Here is a 22,182-nt window from a genome sequence, read left to right on the forward strand (position 1 = left end):
GCTAATTTTTTAGGTGTTTCTGAGTATATGGTTATTTTTCATTTTGGTCTTCTAAATAAAGTGGTGATTAAAGTTCTTTATAGTGGGAAGAAAAAATGTTAAGTAAAATTATGTGATGCCTGAAGTATTATAAACACAAACAGGCAAAGAAGTAGTATGCTGTGGTTTCTGTTTTTATATGCAGCTCTTTTCAAACCTGGTTTGAACAAATGCTTTGAAATTCGAGGTTTAATCATAGCATAATAGAATGGCCTGGGTTGGGGGAGACCTTAAAGATCATCAAGTTCCAACCCCTCTGGCATGGGCAGGGATACCTTACACTAGCCCAGATAGCTCAGAGCTCCATCCAACCTGGCCTTGAACAGAGATGGGGCATCCACAGCTTCTCTGGGCAACCTGTGCCAGGGTCTCACCACCCTCACAATGAGGAATTTCTTCCTAATATTTAATCTAAACCTGCTCTCTTCCTACTTGAAGCCATTCCCCCTTGTCCTATCAATACGTATCCCAGAAAAAATGTCCTCTCTGTCTTTCTTGTGGGCTCATTTCAGGCACTGGAAGGCCACAATTAGACCACAAAGGCTTTTTTTCTCAGGCTGAACAATCCCAGCTCTCCCAGCCTTTCCTCCCAGCAGAGCTGCTCCATCCCTCTGATCCCTTGGTGCCTCCTCTGGGCTGGCTCCAGCAGGTCCCTGTCCTTGCTGTGCTGGAGCCCAGAGCTGGATGCAGCCCTGCAGGTGGGGTCTGAGCAGAGGGGCAGAATCCCCTCCATGCCCTGCTGCCCATTTTGGATACAGCCCAGGACAGACTGGGATTTCTAGGCTGCAAGAGCACACTGACAGCTCATGTCCAGCCTATTACCCACCTGCACCCACAAGTCCTTCTCACCAGAGCTGCTCTGGGTCTGTTCACCCCCAACCTGGATTGATAACGGGGGTTGCCCCAACCCAGGTGCAGCTCCTTGGACTTGTGTCTTGCTAAACCTCATGAGACTCCCATGGGCCCACTTAAACTGGTTTCAGCACAGACATCAATGAGAAATGTGACTCCTGTCTGAAGCCAGCACACCTGGCCATTCCACTGTCACAACCCCCAGCATTTAGGCAGTGACACCAGCCATGGAGCAATGTATGAATAGACTCAGTCCATCCATTTCTTTTAATGTTGCTACCTTCAACTGGAGTTATAGTGGAGAATAGGGCTTCTGCCTCAGCTTCACTTACCAATTGTCCCAAGGCCCTGAAGTCCTTTTTGTTCCCCCTTGGATCACATGTTGTCACTTCATTGCTCCCTATGTGGGTGATCAATAATGGGTTGTAATCTGAGGGCTGTACCAGGCTAGGAAGTTTCCTGGTAGAAGTACATTTGATGGAAGATCTACTAAAGAAACTAATTATGATTTCTTTTTTTTTTTTTTAATGTCCAGTTAAAATTTAAAACTGGATAAAAATACTGTTAAATTTGGAATTTTACTTCCCAAAAATACAGCTTTTGCTATTGTAATTGAAGTACATGGGAGCTGCTTAAATCTCAAGACTTGGACCTCCTCCAGGCAGGCATGAAGGCATCACAGGAAAAGGCTTTTGTTACATATCATCATGTCCTGTATAACCTAGAGAGCAATAGTCTGTATCTATACTTTCTGACCGATTTAGAAGAGTTACTGATGTTTTAATCACATCTTAAAGTTCGTAAAGAATTTCCACTTCACTATTTGTTTTTTACAGCATGTAGAATGTGGATGCAATTTTCTGTGTGATCCAGTGGCTGCCCTCTTTTGATCTCCTGGCTTTTCTGTTCACACAGCCTGGGATGTGCTGGCCATCCCTGTTGCCAGGCCAGGCTGCTGGCTAAAGCTCAGCTTGCTGCTGGCCCACAGCCCCAGTCTTTTCTCCTCAGCAGAGCTGTTCCCCAGCCTGGCTGGCCCCAGCTCGTATGGATGCAGGAGATGGTCCACTCCAGGGTCAGGATTAACTTGGTGACATTCCATGGTGACATTTCTGCTGCTTGATTCCTCCAGCCAGTCCCTCTGGATGGGAGCCCTGCCTTCCATCCCTGGGATGCCATCCATGAGCTTTCCTGGCGATCTAGTTTATCTCCTCCCTTATGTCAGTGTCTGTGTATGCCTGTATGTGTATGACTTGAAATGTAAATATCTTTTCCACTATTCCAGTGCAGCAATTGGATTGAAAACTGGATTGAATCCAGCAAATGAGAATGAGCTTCCTAATTAAGCCCTGGTTCTAGTCAGTATTAATTCCATAAATTCTCTTGTGTAGATGCAAGAGGTGTTTGTTAATCCATAACCGCTGTCAGTGAGAAGCCATTCCCCCACAAAAGTTAATAAAATTGAGCACTGATGGATATTTTGCAATTGTAGGAGACTTGCATTTTCTATCCAGATAGCTTTAGAAAAGAATGCTGCATAATAAAATTGCCTAACAACATGGTGAAACAAATATTTTGAGAACTTGGAATTACAAATTTAAGAATAGTCAGTGTACATCAATATGAAACTGGAAAACTGGAAAATTATGCAGTAAGAACATGCCATGTTCCAGGACTAGCTGGATCAATAGGTTTGGTTTTGGGAAAAGAATAAAGATTGTTTTTTCCTTCCTTTAAAAGTCCAAAGTGTTCTTTATATTTAACCTTTTTTAATGCTATTCCTTATGCAAAATATCAATAAACATAATCAAGGTTTAATTTGTCTTTTGTTGACTACTTTGTACTTTCTATTGATTACTTGGAGCTCAAGAGAGCTAATTATTTCAAACTCTGCTTCTACTGAGGTCTCTTCCCATTCAAATATCTACACTATTAAAATATTCTGAGGTAGGGTATATGATGAGAAAAGCCATAATGATTTTCTTTGTAAGTTTTGCTTTCAAACAGCACATCTGGGTGTAGCAATAGCTGATTTAAATTTATGCTTTTCTCCCTTAACCAGGTCGATTTGGGAAGCTGTTTATGGAGTGTTTGTGTATCAGTGTTACTATATGGTGGAAAACATGCAGTAATATTTGCAGTGCTGTGGAAATCATGTTGTGGGGTGTTCTATCTGTTCCAGGATGTTTCTGGAATGCCAGCTCTGTGTCGGCCTGTGGAAGAGGGTGGAGGAGGTTTTGATTATCGACTTGCCATGGCCATTCCAGATAAGTGGATACAGGTGAGAACTTCTAAAAAAATACATCCTGCTCTTCAAAGTGGGATGTTTCTCTGTCAGTGAGTACACACAAACACTTCTGAATCCTACTGACAACTTTTGCTTTCTCTTGTGCTAATATGCTATTGAAATAAATTCTGACAGGCTTGAGCACAGGTATTAGAGGCTGAAATAAGAGCTGTCAGATGTTATGTAGGTTTCAGGTGAGGAAGTTCAGGAGCTGGGATTTGCATTCCAGCTGATAATTGTTTTCTTCATACAATACACACAAGCTCAATGTCTTTGAAAAGACCCGTGTCTTGCAACAGCTGTAGAATGTGTAATCTTTATTGAATGTGAACAGGCAGATAAAATGTTAGACATGTGCATATAAATATTAAAAAAAAAACAATAAAAATTCACTCCATAAACATGCAATAAACCCTCCTGACATGGGGCATAGAAATTGGCATTAAAAATATATATAGACCTGAAAGGTTAAGCAAAGTAAATCTAGTTGAATTGCACTAACACCTGCAATTGGTACAGGGGGTTTACAAAATGGAATCATATAAATCTGTAAATATTAATAAATGCTGACTACAATAAGGATTTATACTGCCTTTTCCTTAATATAGAGTATCACAAGAAAAGGCATAAAATACTAAATTATCTGAAAATGCTTCTACTGATGTTTTAGAGAACATTTTTCAGGTAGACAGAAGATTACACCCAAATCCTTTGGGATGGCATGATGATCTACAAACAGTAAATGTTTTATATGACTACTAATGCTTCAATAAATATGGTGTGTAGCTAAGAGCAATAATTTAAAAATTAGCTTGCCTTCAGCGTATTTCAGTGTTGTAACTAGGAGGTAGAGGGCCAATTGAAAAACAGGTTTCAAGCCTCTTTTCAGAAGATAAACTTGACAGCTTTTCCAACAGAGACACCATCATTAAAATTTGGAATGTATAACTTAGACATTTAGGTCCTGGAATGCATTAAGGGCTTGTTTTTTTAACAACAAATACCTAATTGTGATGTTTTGTGGGTTTCTTGAAGTTTTGTTAGTTTGTTTTTCAGTTTTTGTTTTTTGTTTGGAGGTTTTTTTTTTTTTTTTTGGTTTCTTACCACACTTTAGGGCAGGTAAAATGAGCAATTTCCTAGGTAAGCAAAAGTGGCTAAGCTCATGTTATGTGGGGAAAAAAATATAGGCTGTAGAATTTTATGGGTGCAAAAGATTTACAGTCTAATTTAACTATCTCTGATGTGGTCTACTTCATTTAATTTGCAATACTTGGATAGGAAACATAAATGTGCTGCAGTAAATTCTGTTCTTTAACTGGAGAAAATGTCAGTTTTTCCAGCTTAAACTGGAAAAACTGACATTGGCTTGGTATGTACTTGACATGGGAGAGCATGGGACACTGATGGGATATTGAGAGCAAATCATTTACCTTTGGGATTGTAAAAGAGCTTAGAGCAATGCAGGCAGGAAGCTTCTTGCCAAAGAAACTGCAAATAATTGACCACAGTAGAGACATGGAGTTGGAGGTGATGCCAGGGTTTGTTACCACATTTCTTGAAGGGAAAAATAAAGCTGAGATGATTGGAAAGAAGTTTTGATAAACAGTTAATCAGCTGTTATCAAACTCTCCTAGACTGCTTACTCTCATTTCTCTACAGTTTTTAAGTACATGCCTGTTAGTAGGAAATCTTCTTGGCAACTTGCTAAAGTCAGTTTGAAAACTGAAGAATCTCCAAGAGATTCCATGAACTAATTCTGAAGAACCTGTAAAAGTAAGAAAGATAAACTGTTTGTCACAGCAGTGGTTGTACTAGTTCAGATTCAAGGCAGATCTAGTATGTAATATGATGCTACGTAGGAACCTCAATGTGTTCAAAGTCAGAATTTGGACCTAAAAAAAAAAAAAAAATCAACAAGGAAAGGGGGAAAAAAAGAAGCTTAGAAGTATATGGGCAGTTGCAATTATAATGTTAAATTTCAAAGCGTGATATTGGCCATCTTTGTGCTATTGTCTTTTTATCACTTCTATTTTTATGTCTATGTATTTGCATACATGCATTTAAGAGGTAGTGATCAATGGAGGTCTACAAAGTGGTGTAGAAAAAAAAGAACAAGCACTAAGATTGAGCTAGATTTAGCAGAGGGAGGAAATAACGTGATATGAGGCAGAAAATTCCTATTAATGGGATTCAGTTTGAATTGCTAAAAGTCAAGAGGTAGTAGCACACTGCCCAGTGGTTTAGCTTTATTTGAAGCTCCCATGTGCCAGGGATACCTGATATTATGAATCAGGTAGGTCTGTGCCCACATATTTCTTCCTTGGTTTTGGTGCAGTGCTCTCTTGCTGGTCCTATCAATCACATTATCCACCAGAGGATTCACCTAATAAATGGCAAAACCTGTGGTCTGTACCTCCCCAGGGAGGTAGAGGAGAGACAAAGTATTCTAGGTATTATATTTATGTGGTAAAATTGAAAATTATAAAACAACTCTTTGGATTTTCAGAGAAAGCCCATCACTTCAAAATTTGGGAGCGTGAGAATATAGTTCACAATCCACTGGAATTCCTGTGCCGAGATAATGTTACATGTTTTTAGTTAAAACAACTTTTCTGTGATCTTTCTTTTATTTCTGTAGATAATTAAGGAGCTGAAAGATGAAGACTGGAATATGGGCAATATTGTGCATACATTAACAAACAGACGGTATGAAGAAAAATACATTGCTTATGCAGAGAGTCATGACCAGGTATTTTCAGCTGTTTACTTGTTCATAGCCAAGTAAAAGATCTTGTTTAGAAGTTTGGTTTTTGTTTGTGTGGTTTTTTTCTTTTTGGTTGGTTGGGGTTTTTTTTATTTTGGTTTTTTTTGGGTTTTTTTTTTTTGTTTTTGTTTTTGTTTGTTTTTCTTTAATGAGAAAGGGGTGGCAAGAATGAATTTCAGAAATGTGTAGATTAGGACTAGTGCTCTTGTACAGTTTTTGTTTGTTTGTTTTGTTTGGGGTTATTGGTTTGGGTTCTTTTTTGTTTGTTTGTTTGGGTTTTTTTGAGGGGAGTGTTTTGCTGTGCTTTTATTTTATGATCCTTCATTTTAGTAAAATCATCGTCCTTGGAGTCCACAGGTAGTATTGGCTTTCAGTTTTGTTTTGTTTTTGAACAAAAAGAAATGAGTTGTAGCTCCTTGTTGTGCCTGCCATAGGACATAGGGGGAGGTATAGAATCTGTGCTTTTAAAAATCCTGTTTCCATTAAGTAAACTGGAACACTGCTTCTGATAAACATAAAAAAGATGCCAGTTTAAGAAATTTGTGATTTCTTGTCACTTTGTGAAAGTCTTTCCTCTCTGTAAGGACTGAAAACGTCCTCTTTTGAGATCTAAATGAAATGTTCTGTAACAGTTTGGTTCAAAGTACAGCAATTGTAATAGTTGTGTGTATGGAAAAATGAAAATGCTAGAATGAGTCTGGATAGCATTTATCTCCCACAATCTTTTAACTCTTGTTTCTGAAGAGTCAAAAACCCCATAATTTGGGAATTGTAAAATTAGCTTTAAACTTTAAACCTTTTAAACCTATTTAAAAATGATGTTTGCTTTAAGTAACCTATATTTCCTTTATATACTAGAGGATGATATTCCATTTCCCTGTACTTTCTATAAAAAATATCAGCAGAAATGTCCAAACCAGGTCTATTTTATAATGTATTTATTTTATAGAATATTCTAAATAGAGCATTCTGAGTTTACCATTAATTATACTCATTTTGTCTATCTGTTTACATTCTAATCTCAGAGCCTGTTAGTGTTCATTTAATGCATAATACTGATATAGAACTTTAGAAATTACTTGGAAATGTATATTATTCTATGATAAGCTGGTTTCATCAAAGCTGATTTTTCACCCTAAAGCATGACATATAACATTACTGTTGCCCTTCTTTAATTTCATGTTGATTTTTAGCAATTGAGTTGTTTTCCATATCACTTTGTATTTTCAGTTTAGAATGTCATACTTAGGGGAAAAAAATCTACCATCTTTCCTGGTTTGTGTGCATGTTCAATGCAGGTTTGGTTCTGTATTCTTAAAGGATGTACAGCATAACTGGAAAAAATACTGTGGAGAGAAATAGCTGGTGTGGATTGATTTTCATAAGAAAAAAAAAAAAACCTGCACAGAATAAGATTCTTTGGGATAGTAGAGAGATCATTGAAGGGGGAAATATATCCATTTATAAAATCACAGCTGCCACAGAAAACATGAATAGGGAAACACTTAGCTGCTCTTCCAATGGAAAGATTAGGGGATATTAAATGGCACTAACAAATGCTACATTCTGAGTCCAGAAAATAGTTGTTCATTGCAGTCTTCAGACTTGTCATTGTCACATAGACTTTTTTTTTCCTTTAAATAGAGTATTTTTTACTTAAGAGAATAATCTATATATGCTTTTATATTGTCAGATGGGAAATGAAAGCATGATGGTGCTTTTCAGCTAGACCTGTTTACAATTTATCTGTATCTCTGAAATTTAGTAAGTTTCCATTCAAGAGTATAAAACATAATTTGGGCTAATTGAACAAAGATCAGCTGTTTAAGTATAAATGTTCCAAAATGCTTTCCAGTACCTGACTGATAATAGATTGAATAGCATTTTGTGGCCTTTCAAGTAGAGAAAAGTTAGCAAGTTAGTAATTCAGTCTTTTTCTTTTGTTTGAAATCACAGAAAACCAATCACATTCTTGATTGCACATGAGTAAATGCTTCATACTCACTCTGCATGTCTGAACCAGAGTTTTGTTTATACCCATTTATTTTTACATTCCAGAAACTTTTACTTTGCATGTTCTCTTTCGTATTTTCTCTGTTTCCTATAAAATTTCCCAAATGGTGGTTCAGTTATGACTTACTGAACTGATGCTGATATTTCACATTTGATATCTGTAGGTGAAAAAGTTCTTAGAAGTAGTTATGCAATTTGATCCCAGTAGGTGAAATGTAGGACCAGGGGTTAGACAGCTGCTAGTCTGTTATCATATGCACTCAGTCCCATCAGTCCAGGAGCCCCAGTAACGATGGGGAGGGTTGCAAGGGGAAAACAGACAATTGGGGCTGACATCCAGTCCAGACTCAGCTCATGGACAGCCCTGCCTCAGTTTTTGGCTGCAGACCAGATCTATATTGCACATCACACAATGCACAGATCAGTGCAGAGTGATCAGAATGCAGGGTCACCATGACCTGATGACTATTGGCAGTGGCAGGATGTTTCCTTTAGGAGCAGGGACTGGGTCATGCACACTGAACCATGTCCTTGACTCTCAGTCATCTTGCAAGTCCTCCCCCTACAATACAGACCAACTGCTTTAAAAAAAAAAAAAAAAGCTTGGAAACACCTCTATTACACCCAAGTGTTTTCTTCAGTGTCTTTTTGAACTGTCCTAGGCACTGGTTGGTGACAAGACACTGGCCTTTCACCTGATGGATGCAGAGATGTACACAAACATGAGTGTGCTCATGCCTCTGACTCCAGTTATTGATCGTGGGATACAGCTCCATAAAATGATTCGTCTCATTACTCATGCACTCGGAGGAGAGAGCTATCTGAACTTCATGGGTAAGTAATCTCAGGAAAAAGTCTCTCATTTTCTCATCTGCAGAATGTGTGGCAGGGAAATAAAATGATCTGACGTCTTATAACTGCAGTATTTATCACAGTGCTGAAATTTGGCGCATAAATGCTTTTATAGATTTATTACAAAAGGTAATATGCATTGTTTTTCTGTCTGTAAGATGATGTATGTATGATAAGACAAGAAAATAAAATCAAGATGGTTTCTAACTAGAAGAGAAATAACTTTTGCAACTCAGACTAGTATTGTAATTGTTGTTCTGCAAGTTTATCAACTGATGATCTGTGCTCACACAGAAGGGTTGTTTTTCATCTCTATTCTTTTACTGTCTTACATTTTTTAGGGTAACAATGAATTTACTGAAGATATCTCTGTGCTTATTTCAGTTATTAATTGTCAGGAAGTAGTCTGGAATCAGTTGACCTATTTCATTGCTTCTTAGTGCTTAATGAGGTAGGCAAGGACAAATCTCAGACACAGGAGGCACATTCTGCTATCAAAGCACAGAAATTGTAAGAGTTAGTGGTACTTTCTTCTGGTTCATAGACTGTAAAATAAAACTGTTGCATTACTTCCTAAGCACATTGCTGCAAGGAAGTTCAGCTGTTAGTCTAATTTAATCAGCAATGACTACAGTTTCATGTTGTCTTCTTTAAAGTTGAATATTCTTAGCTTTATCCAAAATTCCAAAGCTATTTATTCTGTCTGTTATTTGCCACATTCATTCATTAATTTCTTTGCAAAATAGATATTACTTTACTGTAAAAAAATTTGTAATGTGGTCTGACAAATTATGTATAGCATTTGTGACCGTCTCATCGGAATCAAAAAAGCTGGAAGCCTGAAACAAAATCGCCATCAATTTTCTCATGATGTAACACTTGAAAATTATACAAGTTTTAGCTTAGTATTTTCTTCTACTTTTGTGGTTAAATGTTTTGTTATATAAAGTTTAAGGGGACTGTTGGATCTGTATTGCCCTTCTTCTATATTGGTGTATTAAACATCATACTTTCTGATTAAAACCTGGAGAACATAAGACACTGGTGACATGATTTAGTTTGCCTGTACTATTGCATTCTTTTTTTGTGTTAGGAGAAAACTCAGAAAATGCTGTGTTGATTTTTCTTAAAAATAATTCAATTTCAATACAGAACAAACTAATTCACTATATTCAATACTAGTAAAACTATTATTTCCAATAAAATGGTTTTTTTTCTCAAGAGTGAAGAAGAGTTAATGAAATAAATATTTATGAAGTGTGCAATCATGCACCAAAATGTTCAAGGTATGAGGTGTATGCTTCCATTCAAACTAGTGATACAACAATAGTTAAGGGAACAGGTGTTTACTAAATACTTCATCTAAACTGCAGGTGTCTTTGCCTCAGATTGACTTAGTAAGATTAGAAATATAATCAGTAATGCAATGTGGCATGTTAAAACCAATGTGTCAATGCTGGCTGATTGAGCAATTAATATTGGATGTCTCTGAGTACTGCAAATGGTTCAGTAATTACATTATAGCTTGCTAGATGTAAAAGGTGAAAAGATTCTAATAACTGTTGGAGGAGAAAACATATGAATTCAGAATGCTGGCAATCCTGTGGACTTAAAATGCATGTTGCAACATGCTGTCTGATTAAGCAAATGCAGTGACAAATGAGTTCTTCAACTTGCAGGTTTGTGAGAATGCCAAAGGTAAGAAAGAAAAGTACGGTGGGGGAAGGAGTGGAAATCTTCTTTCACAGCACCTGGACAAGGCATTGCAGGTGCCCCTATGCTCCCCTAGGTCCTTCCATTAAGAATCTTGTACTTTCTGTCTCTAAAAACCCAGCAAAGAAGCACTCTGCTTTCTGAATGCTTTGCTTGCCTTAAGGAAAAACAAACCTCATCCAAAAAATGTTGTGTCAGGGGAGGAAATCTGTATTCTCAAATCTATCCTGGAATTTCTCTTTGAAGATCTGGAATAATATTTAATGCCATGTGTTGCAGTATTGTTTGGGCTCCATATGTGCAAGCAGATTCCTGGTGACCAAAATTGTGCATCAAACACTGATTGTGGCTTTTTCTCATCTTTCTCATGTTTCATACTGGATGGTTCTCTGTCCTTCTTATCTCTGAGAAACCACTGTAAAAATCCTGAAAGCTGTTATATTATTTTTCATGTTTCTGGGTGTTATTCTTAATTTTCACTGGAGGCTCTTTTTTTCTTCCCACTTGCTTATATGCCAGTATTGGCAATGAGTGTTGTATGCAAACTTAAATGTGAATATGAAAGTTCTGTCATTTCAGTAAATTGGTTCCCTTGTAACAAAAACCTTAGGGAGCATTCTTTCCTCCAGTCTGTGTTTTGGTTTTATGTGCAGCTTTCCAGGTGATCTCTTGGGCTTCGTGTGTGCATCTGGTATGGAAGACTTAACCTAGAAGGGAAAAACTCCATATGCTTGGCTGAAAATGAGAATAACATTGATAAATGTCCTGCAGCAGTGAATGCACTCTCTCGAAGGCCAGTTTGTTTTATAGTAATAGCAAACAGTAGCAATTGTTTTGAAACTTCTGCTGTGTCGAAATTTTCTTCTTTCAGTGCTGGTAGAGAGCAACAATCCCAATGTAGCTGTAGATTGTGCAACCCACCTCCTGTTTTAGGTAGATTTTAATACTGAGACGGGCCAGTTACGAGTCACAAGTTGTCACAGAATTTTTGGAAGTCACAAATATTTAAAGTTCTTCTGCACAATGCTTTAGTTAGGACCACATGTGCTTCTTAAGGGGTTTCTTTCTTTGCTAATTTTCTATGAAGGCCTTGACATAGACAGTGCACATTTGAACGTCTGAACTTTAATGACACTTACAGGCTCAAGCAGTTACAATGTGTGTATATTAAATAGTGAAAGTATTCTTTTAATTATCAATAATAAAAAAAACCTCTCTCTTCCTACTCAATTATTTTTGGTAGTTATATGCATATTGAAATACCATACACATCCAATTACCTTAAAACCAGAAAATTATATGCAAAAATATTTAATAGATAATAGATCTCTGCCCTCCCTAATATCAGGATTTGAAAACAAATCCAAAACAAAAAACTTGTATCTGACTAAAATTATTAATTGTCAATTTTAGTCCCCTACAAAATAACAAAAGAACTTGAGACTAATAGAAGTTGTTTTAAGGCTTCTAGAATATTACAGGAATCTTCTGATCTCAGCTTGAAAATAAAGCAACCACTGTTGTTACCCAGCAATGTGTAACTTCAGTATAAAGACTCACACCTATTTCCTGAAAATAATACTTGAACTCACTACTACAAAACTGTTCTGTCTCTGCATCCTTGCATTTTCTTTTTGCTTCATTTTTCATTATGCCCCTGAAGACAAGCTGTAGACAATGGTAATTGTTGTTCTTTAAATGTTCCTTTTGTGTTTTCTTGCTCATTGCACATGCCCTGCACTTAGGAAAACCCTGCAGGACATGTAAAAAAGCTGTGCCAGTTCTTCAGTGGACTTGTTTCCATGGTCTCTCCTTATCTTGCAAGATACATCTGTGTGTCTAGATTAAGACAAGCAAGAGAAGTTGTTTTATTGCCCTGAATATGCATACCCAAAGGTCCTTAAATAGCATTTTGGGTCCTTGAAATCCTTCATAGCACAAACACTGTTTTATGTCACTGTTGGGTCTTTCTTTTCATCTTACTAACAATCATTTTCTTAGTTCCTTTTTTTTTTTGTTTTGTTTATTTGTTTGAAATTGGCTTAAGCGCAAATCTATTGATTTAAATGAAGATTACTTCCTACATGAACCTCCAACACTATTTTTCATGACTCTCTCATAGTAAAACAACTCTTGATTAAGACTCCAGAGACCAAGTTTCACTCCCTGAAAAACAACTTTTGAGACTATATAAAAATATATATATCTCGTTAGGAAGTTATTTGAAGTAACTAGAACATATTTTGCAATTGTGAGCATTGACTAATGTTACTGTTTGGGTTGACATTCACCTGTTTCACTATTATCTAATTTGTCTGTAAAGTTTCCTCTTTCTCACTTGTTAGATCACTTGCACAGCAGTTTTATCTGCCTTCTCTAGTCTTGAGGGGTGTTTTGCATGCACCAAAACAGTTTTTCGTGACAAGACCTTGTTTTTCTTTGCCCTTAAAAATAAAATGCTATGTATCATTTATTCATCTGAGTATTTAAGAGAGAAACTTAGATTTTTATGGGTTTTTTTTTCAGTTATTTACTTTTAAACTAAGGAATTTCATAACAGCAGGCTCTTGGAAAAAATACAGACAAACAAGAAAAGAAATGGTACAAAAACTGTATCAGTAGCACCAATATCAGTGTGAGAAAGGTGTGTGCCATTTTCTTTAATAATTTTAATTAAAAACCTGAAATAAAAATGTTGCAGCATAATTGACAATATAAATAGGAATTTTACTTTAAACAGAATCTGAACTACTATATTTATTGCTACCTATTCTAGATGAAAAAGGAATTGTATCAAGAACAAGAATATTTAGCTTAAACCAAAGAGAATGGAATTTTTTTTCTCTTTGGTATGTTGCATTTTTACACTTTTTTCTGTTCACTGTCTTATGCTTCTTTACAACTGTGCACTGGTTACAGGGTGACTTTTTTGACCATCATCTAAAGAGTGGCCTTGGCAGAGCTTATGCTCTTCAAACTTGCTCACTTCAGTCAACTCCTCTGGATAAGCAACCTTGGAGTTGCTCACTTGGTACAGAGTGCAGCTTTAGGACAGGTAGTTTGAAGTCATCCTTCTTACTGTGCTTGTCTGGGATAGGTGAAAAATGTGCTGCCAATTCCAGCAGGTGCTTTAATTCCATGGCAGCCTGACAGAAGACAATTATGTTCACTTTAAAGTAGAAAACAAGGGTGTAATCTGAAATCTCACCTACAGTTTCTCAAAGACTTAGTGATAGACCACCTACAACTTTGTTGCATAATATCCCATATGCAACCCCACTCACAACTTGGGTTGGCAGTGGCAGTGGGAAGAATCTAAATTTTTATATTAGTCTTCATAAATCACTTTGACAGTCTCTTCTGCAAGGTCTAGAGGTGCAAACTGTTAATATTTATTAATTTAGAGTTGATTGAAGCAAGCTTCATTTCTACACTTGCTCTAAACACATTAGAGTGACTGGGAGAAAAACAAAGAGAGACTGTCTCATAATTCAAAACTAAATCACATACAGACCTGTCTGATCCCACCTCTCCACAAATTAAATATGTCCAAATATTCAGAGTCTGTTGTGTGGGTTGATTGTGCATCCTCCTTGACAGTGTAGGGAATAGAGCACTATACATGTGTGTATGTTATGTAAATAGATAAATAAAATTGTAAATACATAAATAGCAATCTATGTGGGGTGCATCTGTGTCCACACTGTGACCTCTCAAGGTGAAACCTTGAAACAGAAACCTTCACAGTCAGCAGCATCCTCAGAACTGCTTGGGAACCAACAGTTGCTGCAACTGTGTTCATGGGGTGAAATCCAGGCAGGATTTTCGAGGATTGTAGAGGCAATAGTCTTAATTGAGTGCATGAGTGACACTTTGTTTTTATCAGAGTAATGCTGATGTTTCCATAGTTTGTACCCACATATACTGGGTAGTGGCTAGACTGCATTGCCAGTGGAGAAGATTTATGGTATATCAAGGCATTCTGACATTGTGCATCAGTTACAAGGTGTTGGGGTTTTTTTAAAGATGGGACTGCTATTTTTAAAATTTTATTTATTTTATTTATAATTATTCTTACTAGCATCATTTAACCATGGGATGCTCTTGTTGAAACTTCTGCTAGTGTCTCAAACTTTGTTCCTAGGGCTCCGTCTGTTACCTTGCATGTTGTACGATTTGTACAGCTCACAGTTCAGACTTCTGACATTCCACTATCAATGTGTGAGTGCATGCAGCCTTGTCTGCTAATATAATACCTGATTTGATGTGAGGGCTTGCTAAAGAATAATGAATGAAGCTGTAAAATAAATCTTTAAGTTATTAGAGTTATAAAACTTCTGTTTCTCTTTGTATGACAACTTTCATTTTTTTGTTGTTGTTGTTTTATTTGTTTTTTTTTTTAAGAACGCGAAATAGGCCTCTATATATTATAATTTTATATAACTCTACACTATAAATTATGACTGTACTATGTACTATAACTTTCAGCACAGGTTTATAGAGAATTTTCTCTTTTTAGTTGTTCAAGAATGCAATATATTACAGAAATTATGACAAACTCATATCATTATGAAAAGCTTTCTTCACACCTAGATTTCTGACTCTACAGGACATGGCTGTTATTCTTTCCTGTCATAGTTGTTGCTTGTTATTTTTCTCACCACAGCTATAAGATTCAGAATTTCTTTACAATTATAATTAAACTATTTACACATGACATTGATTCGTTTCACTTAGCTGTCTTTTATGGAGAAAAGTAATTAAAGATAGATTCAAAAACTAAATTATATTTTGTTTCCATTCTCTTGACCTTAAGTTCAAAAGAGTTTTAAATCAACAGATTTACCTCACTTTTAGATTTTATTGCTTCCTTAATTCAGGATGTAAGCACCGTAGTAAAAGCTCTGTCTTATAAACACATCTTAAATTTTTCAGAAGTTGTGCATATAAACACACAGTTTTGTACATAAAAATCTGTTTTTATTAAACATCAGATATTGTCCACAATTAAGATTTGAGTAAAAGACAGAATATTTTTGCCTGGTAGTATGAAACTATGCTAATTTTTTTAAAAAAAATGATAATATGTAGAAACATTTTTATATCTACATATGCAAATTCTTCTATGTGTGCATAAACATTTCTATGTGTGTGATTCATTGTTTAAGCAATTAAATAGCCATCTTACACTTCCTTTGCAGTTTTTAACTTTGATTCAAGCAAAATACTTGGAATATCTTCTGTTTTTATACATTTGAAGTGCTTTAAACTGTTACATATTACAGTGACTTTAAAAATTTCATGAAGCTTGGTTCAACCTATGAAGAATTTGTTAATCTTTAGTGCTTCAGAAGAGCCTTCATATTGTAAGGTACATAAAATGCCTTCTTTAGAAGATTCTCAGACTTTTGCTTTTACTGCTGTGTGTCTCTGGTTGAAAGACACAATGCAAAACTGAAAAGAAATTTAAAATATTTTCAGATTTTCAAGTAAATATTAAGTTGATCTATAAATAAAAATGAAGCCCATCATTCAGGTCTCCATTATAATTTACCTTTTTGAGAGAGGAGACTTTTGGGGGTTCTCTCTGTTGTATCTTCTTCAATAAGTTCATGTAATAAGCTATAGTTTTCACTCAGGGCTTGGCCTTTGCCATGTCACAGAACAGGCAAGTAAAGTTGATTTCTGAGTTTATCAGTGTCACTAATGAAATGCTTACTGCAGGAGGTCATGGTCTGCCTGATAAAAACTAAATCTGTGCAAAAACTTTGTGTTCTAAGAGCAGGAAAAAAAGCCCATTCAAGCAGGGGTAAATATGTGGATGTTCAAGCTTTTGTCTTTTCTCCCTATTGCTCACTGTGTTACATGCAATTTTGATGCTGATAATTTATCAGTCCTTGTTTTAAGTTACTTATTTCAGAAACCACACCCAGCTGTGTTTTACTTGGGCTTTTTGTAGTCTGTCTGTACTCACTAGTCTGGAAAGGGCTGAGAGAAAGATGGAACTATTTTCTCTAAAGACATCTACCAAAGGGCAAAAAATTTCTTCCAGATTATACTTTGTAGGTTGGCTTTTAAAGAGGTAGAGAAAGGTGATCCAAATCAAGTAATTTAGCAACATCAGGCTCTAGTGGGCTGGTGTAGGAGCATGCAGATGGGTCTGTTCATCACAAGCCTACCTTTGGTGACACATTGCTCTTTCTCAGACTGGTTTCTCTGGGCAATGCTGAACCAAATAGATTTAAACCCCACGTGTTACTCAGTAAGGAATTGTTGATTTGAGACATGACTGCACAGGTGACTTTTTGTATTCGTAAAATCTGAATAATAGATCCTTAGGCATATATTCCAGTTTGGATTGTTAAGCAGTTGAGGTAATTTGAAATGACCTAATCTCAGTAGTGTTATTAATTCCCCAAATCAGTGTAGCTTAAGCTGAGATAGCACTGTGATGACATTGGAATAAATAAAACAGGCATCCTTATGGGTTCAAGAGCTTATTTTCACAAGATGTTATTAGCTTAGAATCTTATCATTGTCCTAATTTTTTAGCACCATCAATTCAACATACACAGAGGAATTTTCTAGAATAAGAACTTGAACAACATTATAGTTACAGTTAAATTTGCATTGATTTTCAAGAGACAAGGTATTTTCTGTTTTTCTTGAGAAGTGGTAAAGGCTGCAGAGCAAAGCATATTAGCATAACATCTTTTATAAATGTTGACCTGTTCTTTCTCAGGTGTCTTTTGAGATCTTCAATTTGAAATTCTGTAGAATTGTAGGATGTTTTAGGTTCTAAAACAGGTTGGTCAGAGCCCTATCCAGCCTGGCCTTTGACAATTCCAGGGATGCAGCATCCACAGCTTCTCTGAGCAACTTCTTCATTGTCTCACCATCCACATAGCAAAACATTTATTACAACTGTCTGATCTAAATACCAGTGGAATTTATAGTGGAATAATAGTTTTTGAGTTGGGATGCCTTGTTGAATATAAACCACTACTTCTGTCTTAATGTACTATATAAGTGCAGGGCAGGAGGAGTAACAGGACGAATGACCAACGTCTCAAAGAGAACAGGTTTATTCACAAAGCCAAGAGTACTAATGAAGTCATTTTACAGCCAGAAGGTTAGGAATTTTACTCAGTTGGGATAAGTATTCAGATCTTTTTGTGAAATTCAGAGCAAGTCCTGCAAGCAAGGTATTTTCACAGAATATCTTCTCAAGTGGTGTTTTTAGAGAGATTATTTAAAAGCAATCCAGTAATCCACTCACTCTTGATTTAAGAGTCAATCTGTAGACTATGAAGCAGCTCCCTTAAGCCTCTCATTTTTTTTTTTTTAATCCAGCTAAATGTTAATACAAAATACTGCAGGAAAGCCTGGATCATCTGGGTCGTTGTATTATAGGTCAACTCTTCGTGCAGCTTAAACTCACAACCTTTATCTTCATAATGGAGAAATGTATGGTTTTATTTCAAAATATTAATGGAGAAAAGAAAGGATATCTGATGGAAAACATTAGTGTTAAAATACACTGTTGGATTGGCAGCATGCTTTTCCACAATTTACCTTGACTCCTAGAAAACAAACAGAAAACTTGGTTCAAGCTGAGTGGTTCTTGTTTGTTTATTTTCATGATTGGTTATTTATTGTAGCATCTAGTGGCTGCCACCATTTTAGCAAATCATGCATAATATTGCTTGAAGGGAAATGTGCAGAAGTCTGAACTTGGGTGGACTTCCATAACTCACATTTTTCTTTCATCTAAGCTAACATAGTCAAAGTGCTAGTTATTTGTAGATATCAAAATACTATGTGAATGTATATTCTATTTTCCATAAGTCTTCACTCGTGTTGCTATGCTTTTTCCTCTTTGTGTACTATTTAACTGTACTTAAACAGCTTTTATGTATTTCTTCTTGATTATATGAATAGTTAGTTCTTTATAACTCTGTATTTTTCAATGCATTTTATTTAGCCTGGGAAAAAGGAGGCTCAGAAGTGACCTTATCACTTCCTATAACCACCTGAGAGGAGGTTGTAGCCAGGTGGAGGTTGGTCTCTTCTGCCAGGTAACAAGTGATAGGATAAGAAGAAATGCTGTCAAGTTATGCCAGTGAAAATTTGGATTGAGTATTAAGAAATACTCAAAGTATTAAGAAATACTGAAAGGGAGGTCAAATGCTGGAACAGTCTGCCCAGGGAAGTGGTGGAGTCACCATCCCTGGAGGTGTTTATCAGATGTGGCTTTTGGGGATGAGGTGTAATGGTGGATTTTGCAGACAACCATAATAATTCTATGACTATTCAAAGCCCACAGGCTGATAAGCATGCCAGAGTATTGACATATTAATTTCAATAGATGCAAAGAAAACTTGCCTTATTTGTGCAAATTTCCTCACTATGTGAAATATATTGTTCTGTTTGGAGAGAGGAATAAAAAGGAAACAGAAACAAAAATCAATATTGCACTAGGCTTGTTATAGTTCTGTCTATGACTAGTCTTAGAAATATAGTAAGCTATTTATTAATATCCTGCTTTCCTACTTATGGGTTGGAAACGTGTGTCCTAATTAAATATGCAGCAGGGAGTATCTTCATTTAAAATAGTTTTTATTTTGTGGAGTTCAGCCTAGACATAACTGAATTTCAGAGAAATTGCCAAAGTCCCTTTTTGTATTTACTAGTTACTTTTATATTTGTAAGCAGGAAAGACTGTGTTTTGAGTTTATTTCCTACATGGAAGGCTATTTTTTGGTTTGTACACTGCATATAGGAATGCAGAACTAAATCCATTGCTTGCCTCTGGAAACTGAAATGCAGGAAGAGGCTTGTAGAAATGTATAAAATGTATCTTAATAAAAGTGCTCTATGCACATCATATTCTCTCAGTAAGTTTTTGATTTGTGTTTTTTTCATTTCCCGGTTCATAAAGGGATGGTGTGATCCCTGTCTGAGATACTGTGAGGCTGGGCTCAGGGGCATGAGAGATTTTTACCAGGCTCCTGTTTGGACCCTGTCTCTTTTCTTCCCTCCTCCTGTTGCCATGATGTATCAGTTTTTCAAAGGATATATTGTTTTCTGACAATGAAATGTTCCCATTAAGATCTAAATAAGAAAACAAGTATTGAAATAAGCTGCCACCATAATGTGGCTGTGTAAAGGAGTGAAATGAAACCAAACAAAATGAGTAATGACAGTGGCAAATATTTTTTCGCAGATTAAGGTGTAATTTTACTTGTTTCAGAGGATTCTTCTCCCCTTTTTTTATACATGATCCATGTAAAGCATTTATCACTTGAGCAAGTTTATTTTTTTTAAAGAAAAAAACCCACAAAGACATGAAAAACCATTACTGAGAAATTTCATATGTCCAATTCAAAATGTCTTTGTGCAAGTAATCTCTAATGGTTTCTTGTCTGTTTATTGTGTCTTGCTTTTGTCATTTTGAATTTCCATACAGCATTGCTGGAGGGGGAAAGAGGAAATCATCTTAGTGTTTGTACATATTTGGCTTTCCTCAAACAGTTGTAACAATACTTTTCAGACATGGAAATGGGTTTGGGGTTTTTTTTCTGAGATCAAAGTTTACTTTTTCCCTTGACAAAGAAGTTTTGTCTTACAGGCACAAAAAGCATTATGTGCAGTATATTTTCATATTGGCCCCTATAAAAGTTCTGTCTCTTCTTTGTGTACAGCGCAATGACAGCATGGAGTGCAGTACCTTAAATGTATTCATATTTCGGTGAATTAAAACACTGTTTTTTGAAATAATATTTTTAAAAAATTTATGCATGCCTACAGAATTAATTCCAACAGTTATGTGAAACTTTGGAGTAGAGAAAGGAGCAATTAATATGAACATATGTTTTTAGCAAAAAGTTGATCAAGGAAAAAAGGTAGAGGTGGCTACCTAAATGAGATTGCTTTTATTACTTTGTATGCTAGTTCAGAAATATTTCTTTCAAAACTGAATAACAAATTAAAATTTTATTGTGATTTAAGCAACCATAATGTAATCTGGCAATAATTTCTGCTCTGATTCTCATTTGTCAGTATAAATTTATTTTCTCTCCATTAACTTGATGTCACAAGAAAAATCTAAAATTATTAGCTAGTTATGTCTTGAAAGGCTCACAGCTTTGTTATGCCTTCAGCTGATTTGGGTCTTGGTGCAAATTTCAATATGTTTTGAGCATAGGATGAATATTGTCAAGTTCACCTCTGTGTGTATAGAAAATTGCTGGATTTCAAAGCCAGAAGGGTTAGCTGTCCTCTGCAAATAATGAGGCATGAGATAATAGAATGAACAGAGGGAATGGCTCCTGTGAACCTCCTTTTCTTAGAAATTAAATCTCAAAGGTTCACAGTTCTAGACTATTCTTTTACAACTATTTACTTGTTTCTTAACCTTTTGAACAAAGTTATTTAAACAAAATCATGTGTGAAGACAGATAGCCGTGATACCTTCCTTTCTCATGGGAATTACTCTTGACAAAAGTTGGCATTCTCATCTATGAAGACATTTGTTCAGAGCCATCCCTTCCTCAGTTGCCATCAGAACACACCATGTAAAATTCAGCTTTTCCTCCCACCTGCACCAAAGGGACAGTCAGGAAAAGCACTGGTTCACTTTCCAGTGATATGCCCCATACATTCAGAGTTCTTAATGTACAGGTTCATATGTGTCTGGAACATTACCTATGTAATGTGCCCATGGAGTGTGTTAGTGGATTTTGGATTTCCCAGCTATTTGAAATTTTTTCTGTACTAAAACCTAAAAATTGGCAGAAACTCTGCCTGATGATACTCTGAGTACCTCTTAAAATCTCTTTATCAAATGACCTGTTATTAGGGAGCAAATGTCCATAATCTTTTCTCTAGTCTTTCTGGCTGTGGTGAGAATGATTATCTGAAGGAAGGGGAGTGGAATCATGGCACTTAAGTCAGGGCATATTGTGGCTCTTCTGATGTCTCTTATGTCTGATTTTTAAAACATGTCCTCTTCAGAAGAACAAGGGAAGGAGAATATGAAGGAGTAGCTAAACAGGCAGAAAGGGCTTTTGTCGGCACAACTGCTTTTTGAAAGGCTGTGGTAACATTCAGTTACAGTTTAGTTTCTTTCTGTATTATATTCTATATTTCAACAAACAACTGTTCTCCTAATATTGTGAGATTTATTTTTTCCTGTTTCCTTACATAACAAAAACAACAAGAAAAAGAAACAGCAAAATAAAACAAGGTTAACATCTTCCTGGATAACTGTGCTCAGTTCCTGTAGATTTTGGTGGCTTTTATGGTTCACCTGCTGCTTGCAGCAAAGGTGCCATCAGTACCAATTCCTCAAAGTTATTTTTTTTATCTGAGCGATGGTTTTGCTTCAACTTTCAAAACTATTGCCTGCTATCTATTTTTTTTTCCTGTTGCTTTATTTTCTTTTCAGTTTTTTTCCCTTTTTGCTGCTTCTCAGTTTTGCTGACTGATTAATGTACAGGTGAGTCTAGACTATCTTTACATTGTGAATCCAGCCCATTTGGCCATCAGGATACATGAAAACGTCTGCCCCAGCCTGCACTGTAGTTGCAATCTCCACATGCCCATTCATACTGAAAGACCACCAATTATTCTGGTATAATTAATCATAGATTAGTGTTAGAAG

The 22,182-nt window shown here is 36.1% G+C and overlaps 1 protein-coding gene across 3 annotated transcripts in view; it reads left to right on the forward strand.

The window, feature by feature from the left end:
- GBE1 (1,4-alpha-glucan branching enzyme 1) overlaps positions 1-22,182 on the forward strand; it is a 137,192-nt gene that overhangs the window by 87,739 nt on the left and 27,271 nt on the right. For all 3 annotated transcript variants that reach the window (XR_004417028.1, XM_033051807.1, XM_033051809.2), the window contains exons 10-12: positions 3,071-3,169; positions 5,814-5,924; positions 8,615-8,786. Coding sequence is in view for 2 of the 3 variants with exons in the window: in XM_033051807.1 (XP_032907698.1) it covers positions 3,071-3,169; positions 5,814-5,924; positions 8,615-8,786 (382 nt within the window). In the remaining variant the exon portion in view is untranslated. The remainder of the gene's footprint in view (positions 1-3,070; positions 3,170-5,813; positions 5,925-8,614; positions 8,787-22,182) is intronic.

This window comes from Catharus ustulatus, chromosome 2 (genome assembly GCF_009819885.2).
Source record: "Catharus ustulatus isolate bCatUst1 chromosome 2, bCatUst1.pri.v2, whole genome shotgun sequence".
NCBI lineage: Eukaryota > Metazoa > Chordata > Aves > Passeriformes > Turdidae > Catharus > Catharus ustulatus.